General features: G+C 34.5%; 1 protein-coding gene across 6 annotated transcripts in view; it reads left to right on the forward strand.

Moving 5' to 3' along the window:
* elavl4 (ELAV like neuron-specific RNA binding protein 4) overlaps window positions 1-22,426 on the forward strand; it is a 124,117-nt gene that overhangs the window by 37,468 nt on the left and 64,223 nt on the right. For all 6 annotated transcript variants that reach the window (XM_058074393.1, XM_058074395.1, XM_058074392.1 and 3 more), the window contains one exon: window positions 16,700-16,786. In XM_058074393.1, coding sequence (XP_057930376.1) covers window positions 16,700-16,786 — 87 coding nt within the window. The remainder of the gene's footprint in view (window positions 1-16,699; window positions 16,787-22,426) is intronic.

Consider the following 22,426-nt stretch of genomic DNA (forward strand, 5'->3'; position numbering starts at 1 on the left):
ACGGACAATTTTCAAGGAAATAAGGGACAATTTTCTGGGCAATAAGGGACAATTTTTGAGGTAATAAGGTAAAATTTTGGGGGTAATAAGGGACAATTTACAGGGTAATCAGGGACAATTTACAGGGTAATCAGGGACAATTTTGGGGGTAATAAGGGACAATTTACAGGGTAATCAGGGACAATTTACAGGGTAATCAGGGACAATTTTCGGGGTAATCAGGGACAAATTTTGGGGTAATAAGGGACAATTTACAGGGTAATCAGGGACAATTTTTGGGGTAATCAGGGACAATTTTTGGGGTAATAAGGGACAATTTTCAGGGCAATAAGGGACAATTTTTGAGGTAATAAGGTAAAATTTTCGGCGTAATAAGGGACAATTTTGGGGGTCATAAGGGACAATTTTCAAGGAAATAAGGGACAATTTTCGTGGCAATAAGGGACAATTTTCGGCGCAATAAGGGACAATTTTCCGGGTAATAAGGGATAATTTTCGGGGCAATAAGGGACAATTTTTGAGGTAATAAGGGACAATTTTTGGGGTAATACGGGACAATTTTTGGGGCAATAAGGGACAATTTTCGAGGTAATAAGGTAAAATTTTGGGGGTAATAAGGGACAATTTTTGAGTTAATAAGGGAAAATTTTCAAGTTAATAAGGGACAATTTTCCGGGTAATAAGGGACAATTTTCCGGGTAATAAGGGACAATTTTCCGGGTAATAAGGGATATTTTTTGGGGTAATAAGGGACAATTTTGGGGGTAATAATCAACACTTTTTGGGTTAATAAGGGACAATTTTCAGGGTAATAAGGGGCAGTTTTCGGGGTAATAAAGGACAATTTTGGGGCTCATAAGGGACAATTTTGGGGCTCATAAGGGACAATTTTTGGGGTAATAAGGGACACTTTTCGAGGTAGTAAGGGACAATTTTTGGGGTAATAAGGGACAATTTTCGGGGCAATAAGGGACACTTTTTAGGGCAATAAGGGACACTTTTTGGGGTAATAAGAGACAATTTTTGGGGCAGCGTAATAAGAGACACTTTTCATGGTAATAAGAGACAATTGACATTGTAGTGCAAAATGTTGCTGTACATTTTTTACTTTAACCAAAACGATGCTAAGAGGGCTTCCACTGTAGAGCCGATTGTTTGTTTTCCTTCGTCTTGTTGCTTTTTTGGATACGCAAGGAAGCAACACATCACAAAAATTGGAAATAGATCCCGATTTCTGCCACTTGCAGCCTCAAAGCCGTTTTAATTACAACACCTGCTATGATTTGACTCAAGCTTGACTTCTCTTCAAGGGTTTTTTTTTAGATGAGATTGTTGTGTTTTTTTCTCTCTTTGGGGAAACTTACAATTATTTTATTCATCAAGGTCTTTTTTTTTTGCACTGAATACACAAGCAGTTTGGTTTTCTAATTTTACCAAATGTGTTTATCAACAGCACACAAACAGTCCAAGGGTGATCGGGGGTGTTCGAACGTTTTCCATCGAAGGCCACATGCTGAAAAATGAAAGGATGCAATTTTGATATGTTTTAATACTAACAACTTCTGTGTATTTTTTTTTTAATTTTTGCTTTATTTTAGTATATCATTTTTGAAAATGACGTTGAAACATTTTGTCGGCATAGCCCAATTGACTAGCATACGGCAAGCAATGTGTCAGATCGTCACAGCCATAATTCCCCTGCATATTAGCTAGCCTTGTTAGCCGCAAACATGTCCGCTACGACTGCATTTTTCCCCTTAATATTTAATATTTTATTATATTTAATTAAGTAAAACTATTACATAGAGATGTGTTTTACAATAATATTAAAATCATAAAATAAATAAAATAAAAACTAGACCTATTTTTAAATATTTTTAATAAATAATAATAGTAATGCAATGAAAATATACAGTATATAAACAATAAACAACAATTAATAAATAAATAAATAGGTTTTATTTATTTAATAAATCATTAAAAAAAATTACATTTATTTGATTACTAGAAAAAATAAATTGTTCTTGTTTATTTTATTTAAAATTATTTATTAATTATTTTCCCCTTAATATAATATATTTAATTAAGTAAAACTATTAAAAAGAGGTGTGTTTTTACAATAATAATAAAGTCATAAAATAAATAAAATAAAAACAACAGCTACCTTTAAATATTTTTAATAAATAATCATAGTAATACAATGAAAATATACAGTATACAAAACTTTTTAAAAAATAATAATAAGACAATCAAATCAAATAAGTGTCTTTTAGATTATTAGTATTATCTCCAGGCTGCTGTCGGACACATAGAATGATATAGGTGCCAAATTCAGCCCCCAGGCCTTGAGTTTGCCACGTGTGCGTTACGGGACAAAATGACTAGTTTGTTGTACTTAATGTTTTACGACAACGTAGCCAAAAACCGAATATAAGTGAATGACACTCCACTTATATCGATGTGCTGTGAAATACCGTATGTATATTCGGGATACGCTATTACGAGGACGTGCCCGTGAGAAGGACAGACATTTCCTCTCGGCGACAGGCAATCCAAGCTGACGGCCTCATTCATCACGTAACGTTCATCACAGTTTAATGGTTCGCGTATCGAAGACGCACGACAGCCCCACTAAAACCTTGAATGGTCCTGAATTAAAAATGGAGTCCTGTAGGGGACGCCGTAGTGATTTAGCCTCTTCAATCCCAACTTAAGACGCTCAGCTCAGACATCTCGTTGGTTTTCCGGTGAGGGATCTTTGATGTGAACCTGTGAGACCAGGTCATGGTTGGAAAAGCTGGTTGGAAATGCCAGAAAAAAGAGGTCATCTGCATCAGATTCGTGATCGAACCGGTGGACGAATGTCCAGAATAAGAATCTTCGAGTGCGTGTGCATCACAGAGAGCCTGAGATATGAATAGATCACTGCAGGTCTTCGTTGTCCTTGAACAAGGTCATGTGACAGCAGCATGAAATTGCCTTTGAGTCAGTCTCCCAATAAGAAAATTCAATATTACGGAAAGGATGTGGGTCATAATAATATGAAAACACAGAATAATGCCATTATGTGTTTTGATGGGGGGGGCATTCCTTCTACGGTAATTTCTTATCTATTACCGTTAAGTGCTTCCAGACCTGACCGGGATAAGCGAATTCCCACAAATATGGAAAATACTTTCATAATTACAACATGAAAAATATGTGGACCTTCTCAATAAGGATCTTAACAAATAGCATCCCTATAGTCAACTTCACAATATTTAACATTTAACATTTAACATTTAACATTTAACATTTAATATTTAATATTTAATATTTAATATTGATAAGAGAATCCCCACACATATGGAAAACTGATGAAAAATTAAGAAAAATTAATATACAGTTGTTCCTTGCAATATAGCGGTTTGATCACTCCCTCATTTTTCAGGGATGATTCATTAAGATTTTGGCTTTTATTAGTGAAAACATATTGAATATTGAATATTCATTCATTTTCTACCGCTTTTCCTCATGTAGGTCCCGGGGGTGCTGGAGCCTATCCCAGATGTCTTTGGGCGAGAGGCGGGGGTGCTGGAGCCTATCCTGGCAGTTTTTGGGCGAGAGGCAGGGGTGCTGGAGCCTATCCTGGCAGTTTTTGGGCGAGAGGCAGGGGTGCTGGAGCCTATCCCAGCCGTCTTTGGGTGAGGGGCGGGGGTGCTGGAGCCTGTCCCAGCTGTCTTTGGGCGAGAGGGGGTGCTGGAGCCTGTCCCAGCTGTCTTTGGGCGAGAGGCAGGGGTACTGGAGCCTATCCTAACAGTCTTTGGGCAAGAGGCGGGGGTGCTGGAGCCTATCACAGCAGTCTTTGGGCGAGAGGCAGGGGTGCTGGAGCCTATCCCAGCCGTCTTTGGGCGAGAGGCAGGGGTGCTGGAGCCTATCCCAGCTGTCTTTGGGTGAGGGGCGGGGGTGCTGGAGCCTATCCCAGCCGTCTTTGGGCGAGAGGCGGGGGTGCTGGAGCCTATCCCAGCTGTCTTTGGGCGAGAGGAGGGGGTGCTGGAGCCTATCCCAGCTGTCTTTGGGCAAGAGGCGGTGGTGCTGAAGCCTACCTTAGATGTCTTTGGGCGAGACGCGGGGGTGCTGGAGCCTATCCCAGCTGCTTCGGGCGAGAGGCGGGGTACACCCTGGACTGGTGGCCAGCCAATGACAGAGCACATATAGACAAACAACCATTCACACTCACATTCATACCTATGGACAATTTGGAGTGGCTAATTAACCTAGCATGTTTTTGGAATGTGGGAGGAAACCGGAGTACCCGGAGAAAACCCACGCATGCATGGGGAGAACATGAGATGGCCGAGGGTGGAATTGAACACTGGTCTCCTAGCTGTGAGGTCTGCATGCTAACCACTCGACTGCCATGCCGCCCAACCTGAACATGTTTTGGAGTAATACCAATACGTGATACACAAATACTGTATTTTTCGGACTATAAGTCCCACTTTTTTTCATGGTTTGACTCGTCCTGTGACTTATACTCCGGAGCGCCTTACATATGTTTACTTCTAGAAAAAGCGGTAGAAATTAATGAATGTTCCGGTTGAAAACTAATGGTCTAAAATGGGGCAGCTTCTGCTAATGACCCTGATAATTAGTTCAAAAGTACATTAGCATTCATATGTTAGCATTAGCATTAGCATTCAGGTGGCACCAACACATCACCAAGATATAGATCTCGGCAACCTAGATCAGGTCTTCATAACCCCCCCCCCCGTCTGGTCCGTCCATCCATCCTCAGCGTCCTGTCATCTGTTGTGACCCCTGACCCCGGTGAGCATGTGCTGATTACCCAGGAGCTGTGAGTGGGTGTCGGAAAAGCGGCATCGATCCGTCAGCCCGAAACGTCACAAGAAAGAAGAAAAACGGCGCCGGGAGTGGAGCCAACGTTAAATGAAAAATTGCTTAGATACACATCTCGCGTGCTGAGGAACATTTATTATTCCGACTGGCGCGGATAACCGAGAGGCGGAGGAGAGGAATCCATTTGGTAAAGTAGATGCTGATCGATGAGGCCGGAGGCAGAAGAGCGCTCGCTGCGTCTTGTGTGTGTGTGTGCGTGTGTGTGTGCGTGTGTGTGTGATTTTGTGTGTGTCCCAGATGACTTTGGCCAATTGATCCGGCCCGGCATCTGTCAGACCTGCAGGACATTCGGAGAGCTCGCCAAAAGCCGGATCATTTGGAAAGACAGGAATGGTTGGAGTTCTTGTCTTAATCTCTTCCAAGCTCCGATGCCGCGTCACGCTTCTCGTGTCACGCCTTTTACATGGCACTCGTGCTTCACAAGGGACTGCTAAGTATAGCAGGACGTTTTAAGAACAACAGAGAAGCCTTCAAACACTGTTTGAAATCCTGATGCAAGGAGTTTTTTTTTTTACACGTGGCACAAAACATTTACCATGTAGCAAAGGATTTCAAAGTGTTTCAAAGTCAAAACGCTCCCCAGCAGCTTGAGAAACATAAAAACAAACCTGCTGAATCAACGCTAGACACAAAATCACTTCAATTCAGTGAAAAAAGATCACCATATTATTATAACCATAGATCATTTCCTGTGGACAGGAAGGTTATAATATAATATTTATAATGCAGTCATAACATTTCAAATATATATAAAAATAAACCAAAATTAATTTTAAAATTAAAATATTTTATTTTATTTTATTATTATTTTAATATTATTTTCAATATTATTAATTCCTAAATTGTATTTCTATATAAAAATAGAATAATTATATCAATGTTATTGTATTAATATTTTAAATAATTATTGTTTGTATTTTTTATATTTTATTTACCTATAAATTAATATAACATTTTATTTTATATTTAAATTAATAAAAAATATATAAATGTTATTTATTTTATTATTATTTTAATATTAATTGTAATTGTAATTTATTAATTATTATTAATTATTAATGTATTAATAAATTGTGTTTATATATAAAATAAAATAAATACATCAATGTTATTGTGTTAATATTTTAGATAATTATTAATGTTGTGTTTTTAATAATATTTGATTTACCTTTAAATTAATATATTTTATTTTATATTTAAATTAATAAATACAAACATAAGATTTCAAATATATATAAAATATTTTAATATGTTTAATATTATTTGTAATTTATTAATTATTAATGTATTAATAAATTGTCTTTATATATAAAATAAAATAATTATATCAGTTTTATTGTATTAATATTTTAAGTAATTATTAATGTTTGTATTATTAATAATATTTTATATACCTATAAATTAATATAAAATTTTTTAAAATATTTAAATTAATATATACAAATTTAAATAAATAAATAAAAATAAAAACTAGGGACGTTCGATTATCGTGACCGATAATTATCAGCCTGATATCAGTATAAAATGCAATATCGGTTGATATCGGTATTTGATTTTTTTTTCCCGATCACAAAAACAATATTTTTAAAACGCTGTGCATTAAATATGTGTTGATTCCACTAAAGGAAATACGTCATGTCACATATATCGCTATCGCTATCGGCTGATGTCGGCATCGGAAACTGAGAGTTACACAATATCGGTTTTCGACCAAGAGTTCTATTGAGAAGATGATAATATTGATGAATTTATTGATCTGTACAAACCAATGCATGAGTTGCTGGCATGAAAATTCTGCATCAAATTGCCTCATTATCAAAATACATGTATAATAACTTTGAACAATTTCCAAGTTAAGTTTATTGACGGCCCCTAGAGCAGCTTTATCGGAATATTCAATGACTGGAATGCATTATAGTCAATGTATTATATCATAAATAGCCATGAAAGCAATATAATAGTTGTTTTATTTACATGCCTGTAATGTTTGGGTAGTTTTTGGAAAGCTAACCCACTACATGCATGCCTCCCTAAAAAAAACCCCAAAAGGAAATCCTCATATCTGACGCAAGACGGTGAGACAAAACGTCTAGCGAGTAGGATGCTTTGCACGCCGGCTCCATTTTGTCGCTGCCAGGCAGCGTGTCCATCGTTGCAGAGATCCTGCAGCATCCCGTCTGCTCTGCATTCTCCACACAGCCTCCATCCTTCCTCGCCAAGTCAGGCCGCATCCATTATCTGAGGGGGTGGGGGCGAGGGGGGGTAGGGAGTCTGCACTGTCTCAGCCCTCCTGTAAAAGATGCGGTGGCGTGACAAAGGTCAAAACGGGACGAGATGACTGAGGATTTGATTCCTGTGGCGTGTTCGGGAAAGTAATGCATTTTTACAATAATATTAAAATCAGAAATTAAATTAAATAAAAACTAGACCTATCTTTAAATATTTAATTTAAATATTTATTTGTTATTTTTCCCCTTAATATAATATATTTAATAAAGTAAAACTATTAAATAGATGTGTTTTTACAATAATATATAATAACATAAATACAAAAGAAATAAATAATAACATAATAAAATAATAATAATATTAAAATCATGAAATAAATAAAATAAAAAGTAGAGCAATCTTTAAATATTTTTAATAAATTATAATAGTAATACAATAATACTACGATAATAGTAATACAATGAAAATATACAGTATATAAACAATAAATAATTAATACATTAATAAATAAATAAATACATAAACAGATTTTATTTATTTAATAAATAATTAAAAAAAATTGCACATTTATTTGACTACTAGAAAAAATACATTGTTTTTGTTTATTTCATTTAAAATTATTTATTCGTTATTTTCCCCTCAATATAATATATTTAATGAAGTAAAACTATTACATAGAGGTGTGTTTTACAATAATATTAAAATAATAAAATTAAAAATAAAAACTATCTATCTTTAAATATTTTTAATAAATAATAATAGTAATACAATAATAGTAATACAATCAAAATATGCAGTATATAAACAATAAACAATAATTAATACATAAATAAATAAATTGATTTTACTTATTTAATACATTATTTAAAACATTTTACATTTATTTGATTACTACAAAAAATACATTGTTTTTATTCATTTTTTTAAAATTATTTATTCATTATTTTTCCCCTTAATATATTTAATAAAAAAGAGGTATGTTTTTACAATAATATTAAAATCATAAAATAAATACAATAAAAACTAGACATATCTTTAAATATTTTTAATAAATAATACTAGCAATACAATGGAAATATAAAGTATATAAAACTTTTAAATAATATTAAGACAATCAAATCAAATAAGTATCTTTTTGATTATTAGTATTATCTCCAGGCTGCTGTGGGACACATAGAATGAAATTGGGGCCAAATTCAGCCCCCAGGCCTTGACTTTGCCACCTGTGCTATGAAAATACCATATATGTGTTCGGGATACGCTGTTACGAGGACGTCCCAGTGAGAAGGACGGACATTTCCTCTAAAAGGAGAATAATGCAGAGGGAAGCCTCGGCAAAATGGATGCTTAAACCGGCATTCCTGTTGTTGTCAGACAAATCGGAACGCTCCCATTCCTCGCTGGAGGCAGGCTCCGGCACCCAGACACCACCAGCCAGGAGCCCAAGGAGACAGGAAGCACTTTTGCAGCATCAAATATTCATGGCCCTATAGAGTGTATTGATTATATAATAGGTTTTCCCAGCATCGGCGCTCCGACTGAAATGTACTCCATGAATAATTGAAAAGGCATCCACCGGGCGGATTTCCATCTTAATGATTGGTGACTTTAATTGAGCTTTTATTTGACATTTTCTTCAAAGATGCGAAACGTGGGCTGACGGCATGGAGGCGGAACACGCATGCCCGTGTGGTCTGACAGCTCGTGTTAAGAAATGGCCGACATCGTCGTGTCTTATTGTGCACGTGTGACGATGGCGGCTCTCATCCATCGGCACGCCGCTTCCTATACGTGTGGTCACTATGATGACGCTTGCTTGCATGTCGTACGTCAGAAAAACGCCTCAAGTTTCCTTCTTTCAGGGTAGCTCTTCATGTTTAATATATGAATTGTATTTATATATAAAATAGAATAATTATATTAATGTTATTGTATTAATATTTTTGATAATTATTAATGTTTGTATTTTTAATAATATTTTATTGACCTATAAATTAATATAACATTTTATTTTATATTTAAATTAATATGTACAAACAACATTTCACATATATATAAAAATAAACTTAAAAATAAATTAAAATATTTTTTATTATTCTTTTAATATTAATTGTAATTGCAATTAATTAATTATTAACTTATTAATAAATTGTATTATATATAAAATAGAATAATTATATCAATGTTATTGTATTAATATTTTAGATAATTATTAATGTTTGTATTTTTGATAATATTTTATTTACCTATAAATTAATATAACATTTTATTTTATATTTAAATTAATATATACAAATATAACATTTCACATATATATAAAAATAAGCTTAAAAATAAAATTACAATATTTTTTTTATTATTATTTTAATATTAATTGTAATTGCAATTAATTAATTAACTTATTAATAAATTGTATTATATATAAATTAGAATAATTATATCAAAGTTATTGTATTAATATTTTAGATAATTATTAATGTTTGTAATTTTAATAATATTTTATTTACCTATAAATTAATATAACATTTTATTTTATATTTAAATTAATATATACAAACATAACATTTCACATATATATATAAAAATGAACTTAAAAATAAAATTACAATATTTTTATTATTATTATTTTAATATTAATTGTAATTGCAATTAATTAATTAACTTATTAATAAATTGTATTATATATAAATTAGAATAGTTATATCAAAGTTATTGTATTAATATTTTAGATAATTATTAATGTTTGTATTTTTAATAATATTTTATTTACCTATAAATTAATATAACATTTTATTTTATATTTAAATTAATATATACAAACATAACATTTCACATATATATAAAAATAAACTTAAAAATAAAATTACAATATTTTTATTATTATTATTTTAATATTAATTGTAATTGCAATTAATTAATTAACTTATTAATAAATTGTATTATATATAAATTAGAATAATTATATCAAAGTTATTGTATTAATATTTTAGATAATTAATAATGTTTGTATTTTTAATAATATTTTATTACCTATAAATTCATATAAAATTGTATTTTATATTTAAATTAATATATACAAACATAACATTTCACATTCATATAAAAATAAACCTAAAAATAAAATTAAAATACATTTTATTCATTTTTATTATTATTTTAATATTAATTATAATTGCAATTAATAAATTTTTAACTTATTAATAAATTGTATTATATATAAAATAGAAAAATTATATCAATGTTATTGTATTAATATTTTAGATAATTGTTAATGTTTGTATTTTTAATAATATTTTATTTACCTATAAATTAATATAACATTTTATTTTATATTTACCTGAGTTGGTAAAGTTTGGGAACCACTGAGGTTGTTTTCAAAATAAGCTAACCTAGCATGATATTGCGGTAAAAATGAGTGTAATGTCAGCAGTGTGTATGTATTTTCTTCAATACCTTTTGGTCTCTTGACATTTTTTGTGTTTTTCTTGGTTCGTTTTTGCAGCGGTCATGTGTTTTATCGTGCACACATACGATTTTTTTTAAAAAAAAGAACTGTTTCCTGGATTCTGTGGGAGCAAACGTTAGGTCCGAAGATAATTCCCACATCATTGTACAAGTACATAATATTGGCTATATTGATGATGATCAGCTGTTTTGGACTTTCCAGTACATATTTGAATATAGCCTTACATTGTATCATGCGGTGAAAACGAATGTAATGTCAGCACCCTAGCGAACATAGCTATGCTAGTACTGCTAGCGTTTATGTATTTTCTTCAATACCTTTTGGTCTCTTGACATTTTTTGTTTTTTTTTTTGGTTTGTTTTTGCAGCGGCCGTGTGTTTTATCGTGCACATATGCGATTAAAAAAAAAAAAGAACTGTTTCCTGGACTGTGTGGAACCAAACGTTGGGTCCGAAGATAATTCCCACATCATTGTACAAGTACATAATATTGGCTATATTGATGATCAGCTGTTTTGTATTTTCCAGTACATATTTGAATATAGCCTTACATTGTATCATGCGGTGAAAATGAGTGTAATGTCAGCACCCTAGCGAACATAGCTATGTTAGTACTACTAGTGTGCATGTATTTACTTCAATACCTTTTGGTCTCTTGACATTTTTTGTGTTTTTTTTGTTTCGTTTTTACAGCGGTCGTGTGTTTTATCGTGCACACATGCTATTAAAAAGAAAAGAACTGTTTCCTGGACTCTGTGGGACCAAACATTGGGTCCGAAGATAATTCCCACATCATTGTACAAGTACATAATATTGGTTATATTGATGATCAGCTGTTTTGGATTTTCCAGTACATATTTCTTCATGTACAAAGTAGATAAAAGTACACAATATAGCTTCTTGGAGGCGCACACTCTGTCGGAGGCCACAGCTAATTAGCATTAAAGCTACACACACATACTTAGTGTGTTCACAGTCGGGCTTACTAAAAGCTTTTAAACTGCCTAAATTCTAGCATCAAGGCTAACACCATATTATGGCGCTCTGCGACTTATTTAAAAAAGTAGATGAATATATCGTATGATATGAAACATATGGGACATCATTTATTAAAGACCTAAACGTGATAACAGCATGTATACAAATATAATAATTATTGTGCTTAATTAAGTGGATTTCCTCCAAGTAAGAGGAAATGCATAAATTAAATTTTTGTACAAAGTCTTTATATAACGCTCTAAATATGTTTTATCATTATTAGAGCTCTTGAGACATGATATAACACCCCTATAGTCACCGTCACACTCTTATTATTACAAAATACGCCATTTAAGGCGTAAATAAGACTCTTGATGGGGTGTGTTGTGTTGGGGAGTAGAGTGAACAGCGGACAGGAAGTTCTAGCTTTGCGTGGGTAAAAGCAACAAGTAGCCATTGTTTTTCTTTTAGACTTTGTTGTTCCCGGCGATCAAATCTGGTGCTTGTGTGTCCAGGGTAGAATACTACATTTCATCACAATGTCTTTGAATGCAGCAGTTCATTTAGCCATTAATATGCTAGGAAATGCTGAATTTGGGCAATAAATATGTACGTTTTTGATTATTATTATTATTATTATTATTGACTAAAATATTGTTCAGATTTACTTGAAAATAAGTCAATTGATTTTAATTTCCATATTATTTATGATTAGCGGTCTGTAGTCCACCCAGAATGGATCCAAACATGAATTTAAAGAATCCTATATGAAATAAGTAATTGAAGTTGGTGACAGTTTGACACTGGAACGGATTATTTCTATGTGAAATTGGTGTCACCCTGGTGTAAAGCTTTGCAAACCACCCTTTTTTCTTCGTGACTTTATTGTTTATGGTGATCAAATCTGGTGCTTGTGTGTCCAGGGTAGAATACTACATATCACAATGTCTTTGAATGCGTCTTTTGAATGCAGGAGTTCATTTAGCCATTTATATGCTAGAAATGCTGAATTTTGGCAATACATATGTAAGATTTTTGATTATTAGTCGCCATTCAACCATCGAACAGCATTTATTTATTTTTGGTAATTGGTGGTAGAATAAAATTATGAAATTCAAAGCATGAAAATGGCAATGACTGACATTAAAATTAAATATTAGACTAAAACATCGCTCAGATTTACTTGAAAATAAGTCAAATGCTTTTAATTTCCATATTATTTATGATTAGCGGTCTGTAGTCCACCCAGAATGGATCCAAACAAGAATCCTATATGCAATATGTAATTGAATTTGGTGACAGTTTGACACTGGAACGGATTATTTCCATTGGAAATTGGTGCCAGCATGCTTCACTGCAAATTTTGTTCCCTGTTGTCCTCACCGCACTGAAACAAAATGGCTCTCGCTAAAATATTTTACCTCAAATAGGACACCTGCGCACTGACCTATTTCCCCCCCACCCGCACCCGTGGACCAGTTTTTCCCTTTCCAAGCTGGCACCTCATTCTCATTCAGACCTCCATTATGCATCCCTGCCCAAGTTTACAAGACACGTTGACAGGAGAACACGCGGCGACTCTCCTTCACTCACTCCCCGTCTTCGTCTTTTCCGTCTTTGAAGCACGGGAAGTGTCTCCCGCATTACTCATCCTTTCCCTTCCCGACTCCCTCTCCTCATCCCTGTGAAGGAGTCAATGAAGGCAGGGGTCATCCCGCCTCTTTTTTTCTACTCCCGCTAAATTGGCTGCTAGTGGCATCCATAGCTGTAGGCATTAGTAACCCCCCCACATACACACCCCCCCTCGCTCTTGAGTGCCGCTGCAACAGACTTCCTGCTCATTTGTGATATTTCTGTCTCTCCGACCGCAGGCTTGTTTACGGGCGGATAGCAAAAGGGAAACCCTCATTAGAAAGTCATAAAGCCAAGGTCACGGCAGGGAGAACCAATCAGATGGCTTCCATCGTGGAGCGAGCCGCATCCTGGGCGTCGGGCTTCAGCTTGACAACATTTGAGACAATTTCTGGTATAGGCTGTGGTGAAAGGGATACAGGGATGCAGGCGTGCCTGGAGGATTTGCTGTTGGAAAAGCCAACATCCCCCCCACCCATGGACACACAACTAAAATATTTACCCAATTTCTCCTGAGCCGTAATTGTTTTAGTGCCGGAAGGACGACCTTCCCAGCGGCTAGGGGTGTAACGATATCATTATTGGAATCTTTCTTGTTGTTAGCTAGCTCGTATTAACTCGTTTTCTGGCGTTATAAGGCATACAAAACAAATGAAAGGAATATGTGTTGTTGGGCAATGATGGGCAAGATTCCAAAAATAGTGGGAAGGGGGAACCTTTTGTGGAAATGGAACACTTCTTAAGCATCAAAATAGCTGTTTTTCCCAATTACGTGCATTGTTAGCTAGCTCGTATATACTCGTTTTTTTGGCGTTATAAGGCACAAAAAAGGGAAAGGAATATGTGTTGATGGGCAAGATTCCAAAAATAGTGGTGTTCCCCCTTTTATGGAAATGGAACACTTGTTACGCATCAAAATAGCTGTTTCCCAATGACGTACATTGTTAGCTAGCTCGTATTAACTCGTTTTCTGGCATTCTAAGGCACAAAAAATGAAAGGAATATGTGTTGTTGGGCAATGATGGGCAAGATTCCAAAAATAGTGGGAAGGGGGAACCTTTTATGGAAATGGAACACTTGTTAAGCATCAAAATAGCTGTTTTTCCCAATTACGTGCATTGTTAGCTAGCTCGTATATACTCGTTTTTTTGGCGTTATAAGGCACAAAAAAAAATGAAAGGAATATATGTTGTTGGGCGATGATGGGCAAGATTCCAAAAATAGTGGCGTTTCCCCTTTTATGGAAATGGAACACTTGTTACGCATCAAAATATGTAGCTGTTTTGTCAATGATGTGCATTGTTAGCTAGCTCGCATTAACTCGTTTTCTGACGTTATAAGGCACAAAAAAAAATCAAAGGAATATGTGTTGTTCGGCAATGATGGGCAAGATTCCAAAAACAGTGGCATTCCCTCTTTTATGGAAATGGAACTCTTGTTACGCATCATAATAGCTGTTTCCCAATGACGTGCATTGTTAGCTAGCTCGTATTAACTAGTTTTCTGGCGTTATAAGGCCCAAAAAAGGCAAAGCCGTTCTTGTTTTAGTGCCGGAATGACGACCTTTCCAATGGCTAGGGGTGTAACGGTATCGTTATTGGAATCTTTTGGTACGGAACATTCGGTTGCGCACAGAGTTCCCACAGGGTACGTATTTAGTGAGGGACAGGAAGTGTTTGTGGCGTCATGCGTCTGCTCCATAAAGCAACACAATGGCTAACTAGAGCTTTGTTAAAGTCTCATATTTGGGGAGATTTATATAAATACTTCAAGTTTTCACACTATTCACACTCGTTGTATTTTATTTTGAAAAGTCTTGCCAACTATCCAAAATGATGAAATATACAGTGGATCCCCACATAGCCGACACTCAGCATCCGTGACTCCAAGTTAGAGTCAATGGTCCTCATCCAGGGAAGGGTGGAGCGCCAGGGATCCCTCCCCAAGTGGAAGAGTTTAAGTACCTTGGAGAGTTCCTACCATCACTAATGATCATAAGCTTTGAATAGCGACAAAAAGGACACAAGTACAATGACTTTTGGATGTCATCCAGGAGAAATTCGGGGTAAAATATCTGCTCCTTCCCATGGAGAGGAGCCCGGATGAGATGGGCGGGGCATCTGGTCAGGATGCCACCCGGATGGGTAGGCCTTCATGGCAGGTCCAACTTGTAGGAGGCCTGAACTAGGGTGCAAATGCATGCAGCAAAGTCCAGGCCTTCACTGGTTGTGGGTGGCCTTGGCCCGGACCCCCCACCCCTCAGTAGCGAGGATCTGCTGTATATAAATCTATTAATATTTTTTTAATAATAAATATTTATAATATAATATAATATAATATAATATAATATAATATAATATAATATAATATAATATAATATAATATAATATAATATAATATAATATAATATAATATAATATAATATAATATAATATAATATAATATAATATAATAATTAATTAAATCAAATATGAATCTATTTATTATTTTTTAAAATAATAATTACTAATTAATTAATTATTATTAATTAATAATTAATAATATAATACAATATAATAACAATAATTACTATTAATTAAATCAAACATAAATATCTTAATACATTTTTAAATAATAATTATTAATAATATAATATAATATAACATAAAATAATAATAATAATAATAATAATAATAATAATAATAATAATAATAATAATAATAATAATAATAATAATAATAATAATAATAATAATAATAAAAATTACTATTAATTAAATCGAATATAAATCTATTAATACTTTTTTAATAATAATTATTAATAATAAAATACAATATAATAATTATTATTATTATTATTTTTAAACCAAATATAAATCTCTTAATAAATGTTTTAAATAATAATTATTAATAATATAGTATAATATATAATAATAATAATAATAATAATAATAATAATAATAATAATAATAATAATAAAATCAAATATAAATCTACTAATATTTTTAAATAATTATTAATAATATCATTTAATATAATAATAATAATAATAATAATAATAATAATAATAATAATAATAATAATAATAATAATAATAATAATAATAATAATAATAATAATAATAATAATAATAATAATAATAATAATAATAATAATAATAATAATAATAATAATAATAATAATAATAATAATAATAATAATAATAATAATAATAATAATAATAATAATAATGAATATAAATCATTGGATTTATTGAAGAATTACCTGCCAGCATTTTGTACTCGTACTCTTCCCCTAAATGATCCCAACCGAGGTCCGAGCTACCGACCGGCGATAACGACGTACCGTTACACCCCGCTGAGCCGCCATACCCCCACCCCCCTTTCCTTCTTCCTCCCATCACAACAAAATCAAACAAACCCCAAACTTGCAAAAGTGACTTGATGATGCTGACGGTGGGCTGTGCCCCTTTCCTCCCCCCCTCTTCCCCCCTCCCTCTTTGTGCTCCTGCTCCATAGGGGTCGACAGAGACACAGTGGCGTCAGGCAGAGCTCCCACAGCTCCAGGGCTGGGCAGAGAAGGGATTGCTGACACAGCCAAAGATGGTAAGGAGACGACTGCTGCTGCTGCCAAATGGATGGCTCAGCCATTTTACACAGCCATCAAGTAATATGATCTGATGTTCTACTGTGTTTACACAATCACACTCTGGTGCTGCTGCTGCTCTGCTGACTGGGATGGATGCTGATGATACCTGGCTGTTGTTAAAACGTACATATTTAAACATATTTCCTTTGGAATTTAGTAATCGGCTAAAGTACTACACGGCAACACTGCATATTCTGATATATACTAGTGGACCAGCCTGGACACCTCTAATCTGATGTCAGGATTAGCTATCACACTTTTGTAATTCATAGTAAATATTGACGTTATTTGACCATTAACTCATTCAACATCCAAAAACGTACTTCTATGTTTTTATGAGCCCCAATGTTCGTGATGCAACTCACCAACGGATCAGCCTGGAGGCCAATTTTAACGCCATAAAAAGGACCACAAGGTGGCAAAAAGAGGAAGGAGAAACACACAGCAGGAAGAAGAAGTCCTTGATAAAAGGCACATTGCCTACCACGCAAAAAAACAACAACAAAAGTATGCATTGTAGGTACATTTTAACACATGTACACACAAACATGTATACACAGTTCAGTTCACAGAAAGAGTTCAGAGTTCACACAAAAACCTCCAAAGTATGCTTTAATTGGGATGCCGACTGATGGAATGGCCGTATCTTCCAGCACACGAGCTAACAAGTTCAAAATAATCCTCATGTAAGTAAAAAAAAAAAAAAGCTTAGAAAAAAACTAGCATCTTTCGAAGTCTTTGTATCGATGTCGTCTGTTCTGATCTTGTTGTTTTCTTGGTAGCATATGGAATCCCAAAGTTGACCCACTTTTGGGCTTACTGCCACTACCCTGATTAGCCTGATTTAGCGCCTTGCATTTATTTTTCAAAACGACTTTTTCAAAAAACGTCTATAGCGAGGCCTACAGCGAGGCGTTGTGTTATTCCACCAGAAATGTAGTATTTGGTGTTAGCTGCTGCAATAGCAATATCGCTATAGCTGGGTTAATATACAAGTCATATAATATAATATAATAAGCCCTGGGATTGGCTGGCCATCAGTCCAGGGTGTAGCCCGCTTCTCGTCTGAAGACAGCTGGGATAGGCTCCAGCACCCCCCGCGACCCTGGTGAGGATAAGCGATAATGAATGAATATAATATACAAGTCAGTTATGGAAATGGAACACTTGTTATGCATTAAAATAGCTGTTTTTCCCCAATGACGTGCATTGTTAGCTAGCTCGTATTAACTCGTTTTCTAGCGTTCTAAGGCACAAAAAATGGAAAAAGGAATATGTGTTGTTGGGCAATGATAGACAAGATTCCAAAAATAGTGGCGTTCCCCCTTTTATGCAACACTTGTTACACATCAAAATAGCTGTTTCCCAATGATGTGCATTGTTAGCTAGCTCGTATTAACTCGTTTTCTGGCGTTCTAAGGCACAAAAAAAGGAAAGGAATATGTGTTGTTGGGCAATGATGGGCAAGATTCCAAAAATAGTGGTGTCGCCCCTTTTATGCAACACTTGTTACGCATCAAAATAGCTGTTTCCCAATGATGTGCATTGTTAGCTAGCTCGTATTAACTCGTTTTCTGGCGTTCTAAGGCACAAAAAAACGAAAAGGAATATGTGTTTTTTGGCAATGATGGGCAAGATTCCAAAAATAGTGGCGTTCCCCCTTTTATGCAACACTTGTTACACATCAAAATAGCTGTTTCCCAATGATGTGCATTGTTAGCTAGCTCGTATTAACTCGTTTTCTGGCGTTCTAAGGCACAAAAAAAATGAAAGGAATATATGTTGTTGAGCAAAGATGGGCAAGATTCCAAAAATAGTGGCGTTCCCCCTTTATGGAAATGGAACACTTGTTATGCATCAAAATATGTAGCTGTTTCCCAATGACGTGCATTGTTAGCTAGCTCGTATTAACTTGGTTTTTGGCATTTTGAGGCACAAAAAAGGGAAAGGAATATATGTTGTTGGGCAATTAGGGGCTAGATTCCAAAAATAGTGCCGTTTATGGAAATGGAACACTTGTTATGCATCAAAATATCTGTTTCCCAATGACGTGCATTGTTAGCTAGCTCGTATTAACTCGTTTTCTGGCGTTCTCAGGCACAAAAAAACGAAAAGGAATATGTGTTTTTGGGCAATGATGGTCAAGATTCCAAAAATAGTGGTGTTCCCCCTTTTATGGAACACTTGTTACGCGTCAAAATAGCTGTTTCCCAATGACGTGCATTGTTAGCTAGCTCGTATTAACAAATTTTTTTGTGTTATAAGGCACAAAAAAGGGAAAGGAATATATGTTGTTGGGCAATGATGGGCAAAATTCCAAAAATAGCGGTGTTCCCCCCTTAAGGGGACAGGCTTGCAGAGACATGCAGATGTATGCGGAGATGTACAGATGTCCGCTCAGGCTCTGCTGGACCCCGCTAATGAGAAGTAGCCATCTTGGCCTGCTAGAGTGTCCCGCAGTGTCGATAGCCTGTAGTAGACTGGAACATCTCGGAAGGGGGGGCGGCCAACAAACGTAATAATAAGACCCACTTCAGTCAACTTTCTGTTGTGGTTACATATTGTTCGCTCTCACGTCCGGGGGTCTTTGCTGTGCTGGAGCATCGAGCAGGGAAGGATCCTTCAAAAGAACAATTTGCATGCAGCTCTCATCTTGAGAGGTTCAGACATCTTGCCGTCTGTTTTTCCGTCTTTCATTGCTGTGGACTCGGGCCCATTGTTCTCACATGTGTGTGTGTTTATTCTAACTGACAGTGTGGGAATGAGTGTGTGCCAACCAATGTGTGTGTGTGTGTGTGTGTCTGCATAATAAGAGGACGGCAGATATGCAAGACCAACATACTCAATGAAAAATAAACAAACATCAGACTTGATTTCCTACTTGAAGCTACTAGAAACGAGGTTAACCAACATGCTCATTTGCTCCCAGGTCATACCTGTCAAATCTCGCTGTGCCGTTTTGTCGTTTTTCTGGTGGAAGAGCACAACGTCTCTCTTTTTTTTCTCTCGTTTTCACTGATTTCTTCGAACTAATTTCCTCATTAGTATGTCCCAGATATGATGCGGGCTGATTAAAAATACACAAACAGTCCTTCATACTCCAATAATTCAATGAATAAAATTACCAAAATACTTTTGCCTGGCTGAAATGAATTTAATGATTCCTTAGTATTAAAATGAATAATTTTTTTTTCTGTTTAGCATGTAAGGGGATTTAGATCAACAATACTATCTGCTCCAATGGCTGGACGGGACAAAAAAAATATTTTATTTATTTTATTTATTTTATTTATTTTATTTATTTTATTTATTTTATTTATTAAAAAAAAAAACAATTATTTTATTTATTTTATATATATTTATTATTTGGTATAAACATAGCACTATTTAAAAAGATGTCCAGGTTTTAGGACAAGTTTTAGTTTATTAAACAACCATAATAATATATACAGTATATTATCCACAACAAAATACAAATACATGAAAATGTTGGCTAACTTCCTGATTTTTTATTTGCATATTTTTCACACTTGAATGTTTCAGATCAAAGTAATTGAAATATTAGTTTTTTATCACAACACAATTGAACACAAAATGCATTTTTTAATGAAAAAATTTATTATTAAAAGGGAGGAAAAAGTCATTTCTAAAGCTTTAGGACTCCAGCAAACCACAGTGAGAGTCAGTATCCACAAATATTAATTAATATTGTAATATTGGGACATTGATATTGTTTATTAAACAACCATAATCATATATACAGTATATTATCCACAACAAAATACAAATACATGAAAATGTTGACTAACTTCCTCAATTCTTATTTGCATATTTTTCACACTTGAATGTTTCAGATCAAGTAATTGAAATATTAGTTTATTATCACAACACAACTGAACACAAAATGCAGTTTTTTAATGAAACACTTAATTATTAAAGGGAGAAAAAAGCCATTTCTAAAGATTTGGGACTCTAGCAAACCACAGTGAGAGTCATTATTCACAAATAACGGCAAAATCGAACAGTGGTGAATCTTCCCGCTAATATTTACATTTGTTTATGATAGGGTTTGTAAGTGTATCAACAACGTAAGAAATTCGCACGGTAGAGGAGTGGTTAGCATGTAGTCAGGAGACCTGGGTTCGATTCTCCGTGTGGAGTTAGCATGTTTTCCCCGTGTGTGGGTTTTCTCCGTGTTTCCTCCCTCATTCCATAAACACGCATGTTAGCATGTACCCCGCCTCTCGCCCGATGACAGCTGGGATAGGCTCCAGCATAATGAGGATAAGCGGCATAGAAAAAAGATGGAGGAATGTGTATTTGTTATTGTTTTTCAAATGTACTAACTCAATACATGTATATTATGTATATGTATGTGTATTTCTGACGACTGAAGGATACTGCAGGATAAAATAATCAAAAAATAAAATAATAAAAATAATCAAAAATCAACACGAAGAAATTAAGTACAGTTTCAAAGTAATATTATGATTTAAAAAATTCAGAATTTGAATAAAATTTAAACCTGATTACATGTGAAGCTCTCCAAGACCCTAAGCAATAAAATAATAAAAAAAAGAAAAATATGTAAAAAAAAAAAAAAAAAAACCTGACATAGTCCTCACAGGCAAGTATATTTAGTAATGCGATGCAAAGCGGCAACTCCACCCCCTGTTTTTTTTTTTTTTTTGGGGGGGGGGGCAGCGTTCATCTCCTAGTGACATGTCTATTAAAAAAACACCTCCGAGTGCTCTGCTGCAAAAGCAACCTACATCTTCCTTCTCGCTTTCCTTTTTTTTTTCCAAACGTATTTTCTCACACTTACGCCAGCTCACAGTCCCTCTGAGAACACTTTGATCCTGAGATGCTCTTGAAAACCGGAGGAGAAGAGCCTGAACTTTCTTCTGTCACAGCAGCTCAGCAGCAGCATTCAAATGTGGTTTCCCACCAAATGTGGCTTCCCACTAAAGGCCTGGCCCATTTGCTGCGATGACATCTCCGCCTATAACGCAGACGTGTTGGATTACACCGAGAAACAAACATTCTGCGGCTGCTTATGTTTGGGATCCAATTTTAATAAATAAAGTGACATGAGGGCTAATTTAGGGTGGCTTCAGCCCCCATTAAAAGTTCCCAAGGACCCTCCAAAATAAAAGCAGAATGTTTTACATGTAAGAAATAAATTCACTCATGAACGTAAACACAAACCAGCGAGAACATGAGTCGAATAAACTTTGTTAAATTATGCCAAAGTTTCAAATAATGAGCCCTAACTGAGCCCTGAAAGAAATTTGGGATGGCTCCTTGTGATGTCACAGGTTGCCGGACTGCCCGTATACAAAGTGTTAACTGTACAAGTCGAGTGTGACCAATGATGGCGTAAACAAGCATTTTTTATCCAGTCTGTTTTCGCTCTGATGAAATTGCAACTTCCTTTAAAATTAAAATTAAAATTAAAATTAAAATTAAAATTAAAATTAAAATTAAAATTAAAATTAAAATTAAAATTAAAATTAAAATTAAAATTATTAATACTAATATGATGAACTGCATGGTGGTTGAGTGGTTAGCACGCAGACCTCACAGCTAGGACACCC

This window comes from Doryrhamphus excisus, chromosome 5 (genome assembly GCF_030265055.1).
Source record: "Doryrhamphus excisus isolate RoL2022-K1 chromosome 5, RoL_Dexc_1.0, whole genome shotgun sequence".
Taxonomy (NCBI): domain Eukaryota; kingdom Metazoa; phylum Chordata; class Actinopteri; order Syngnathiformes; family Syngnathidae; genus Doryrhamphus; species Doryrhamphus excisus.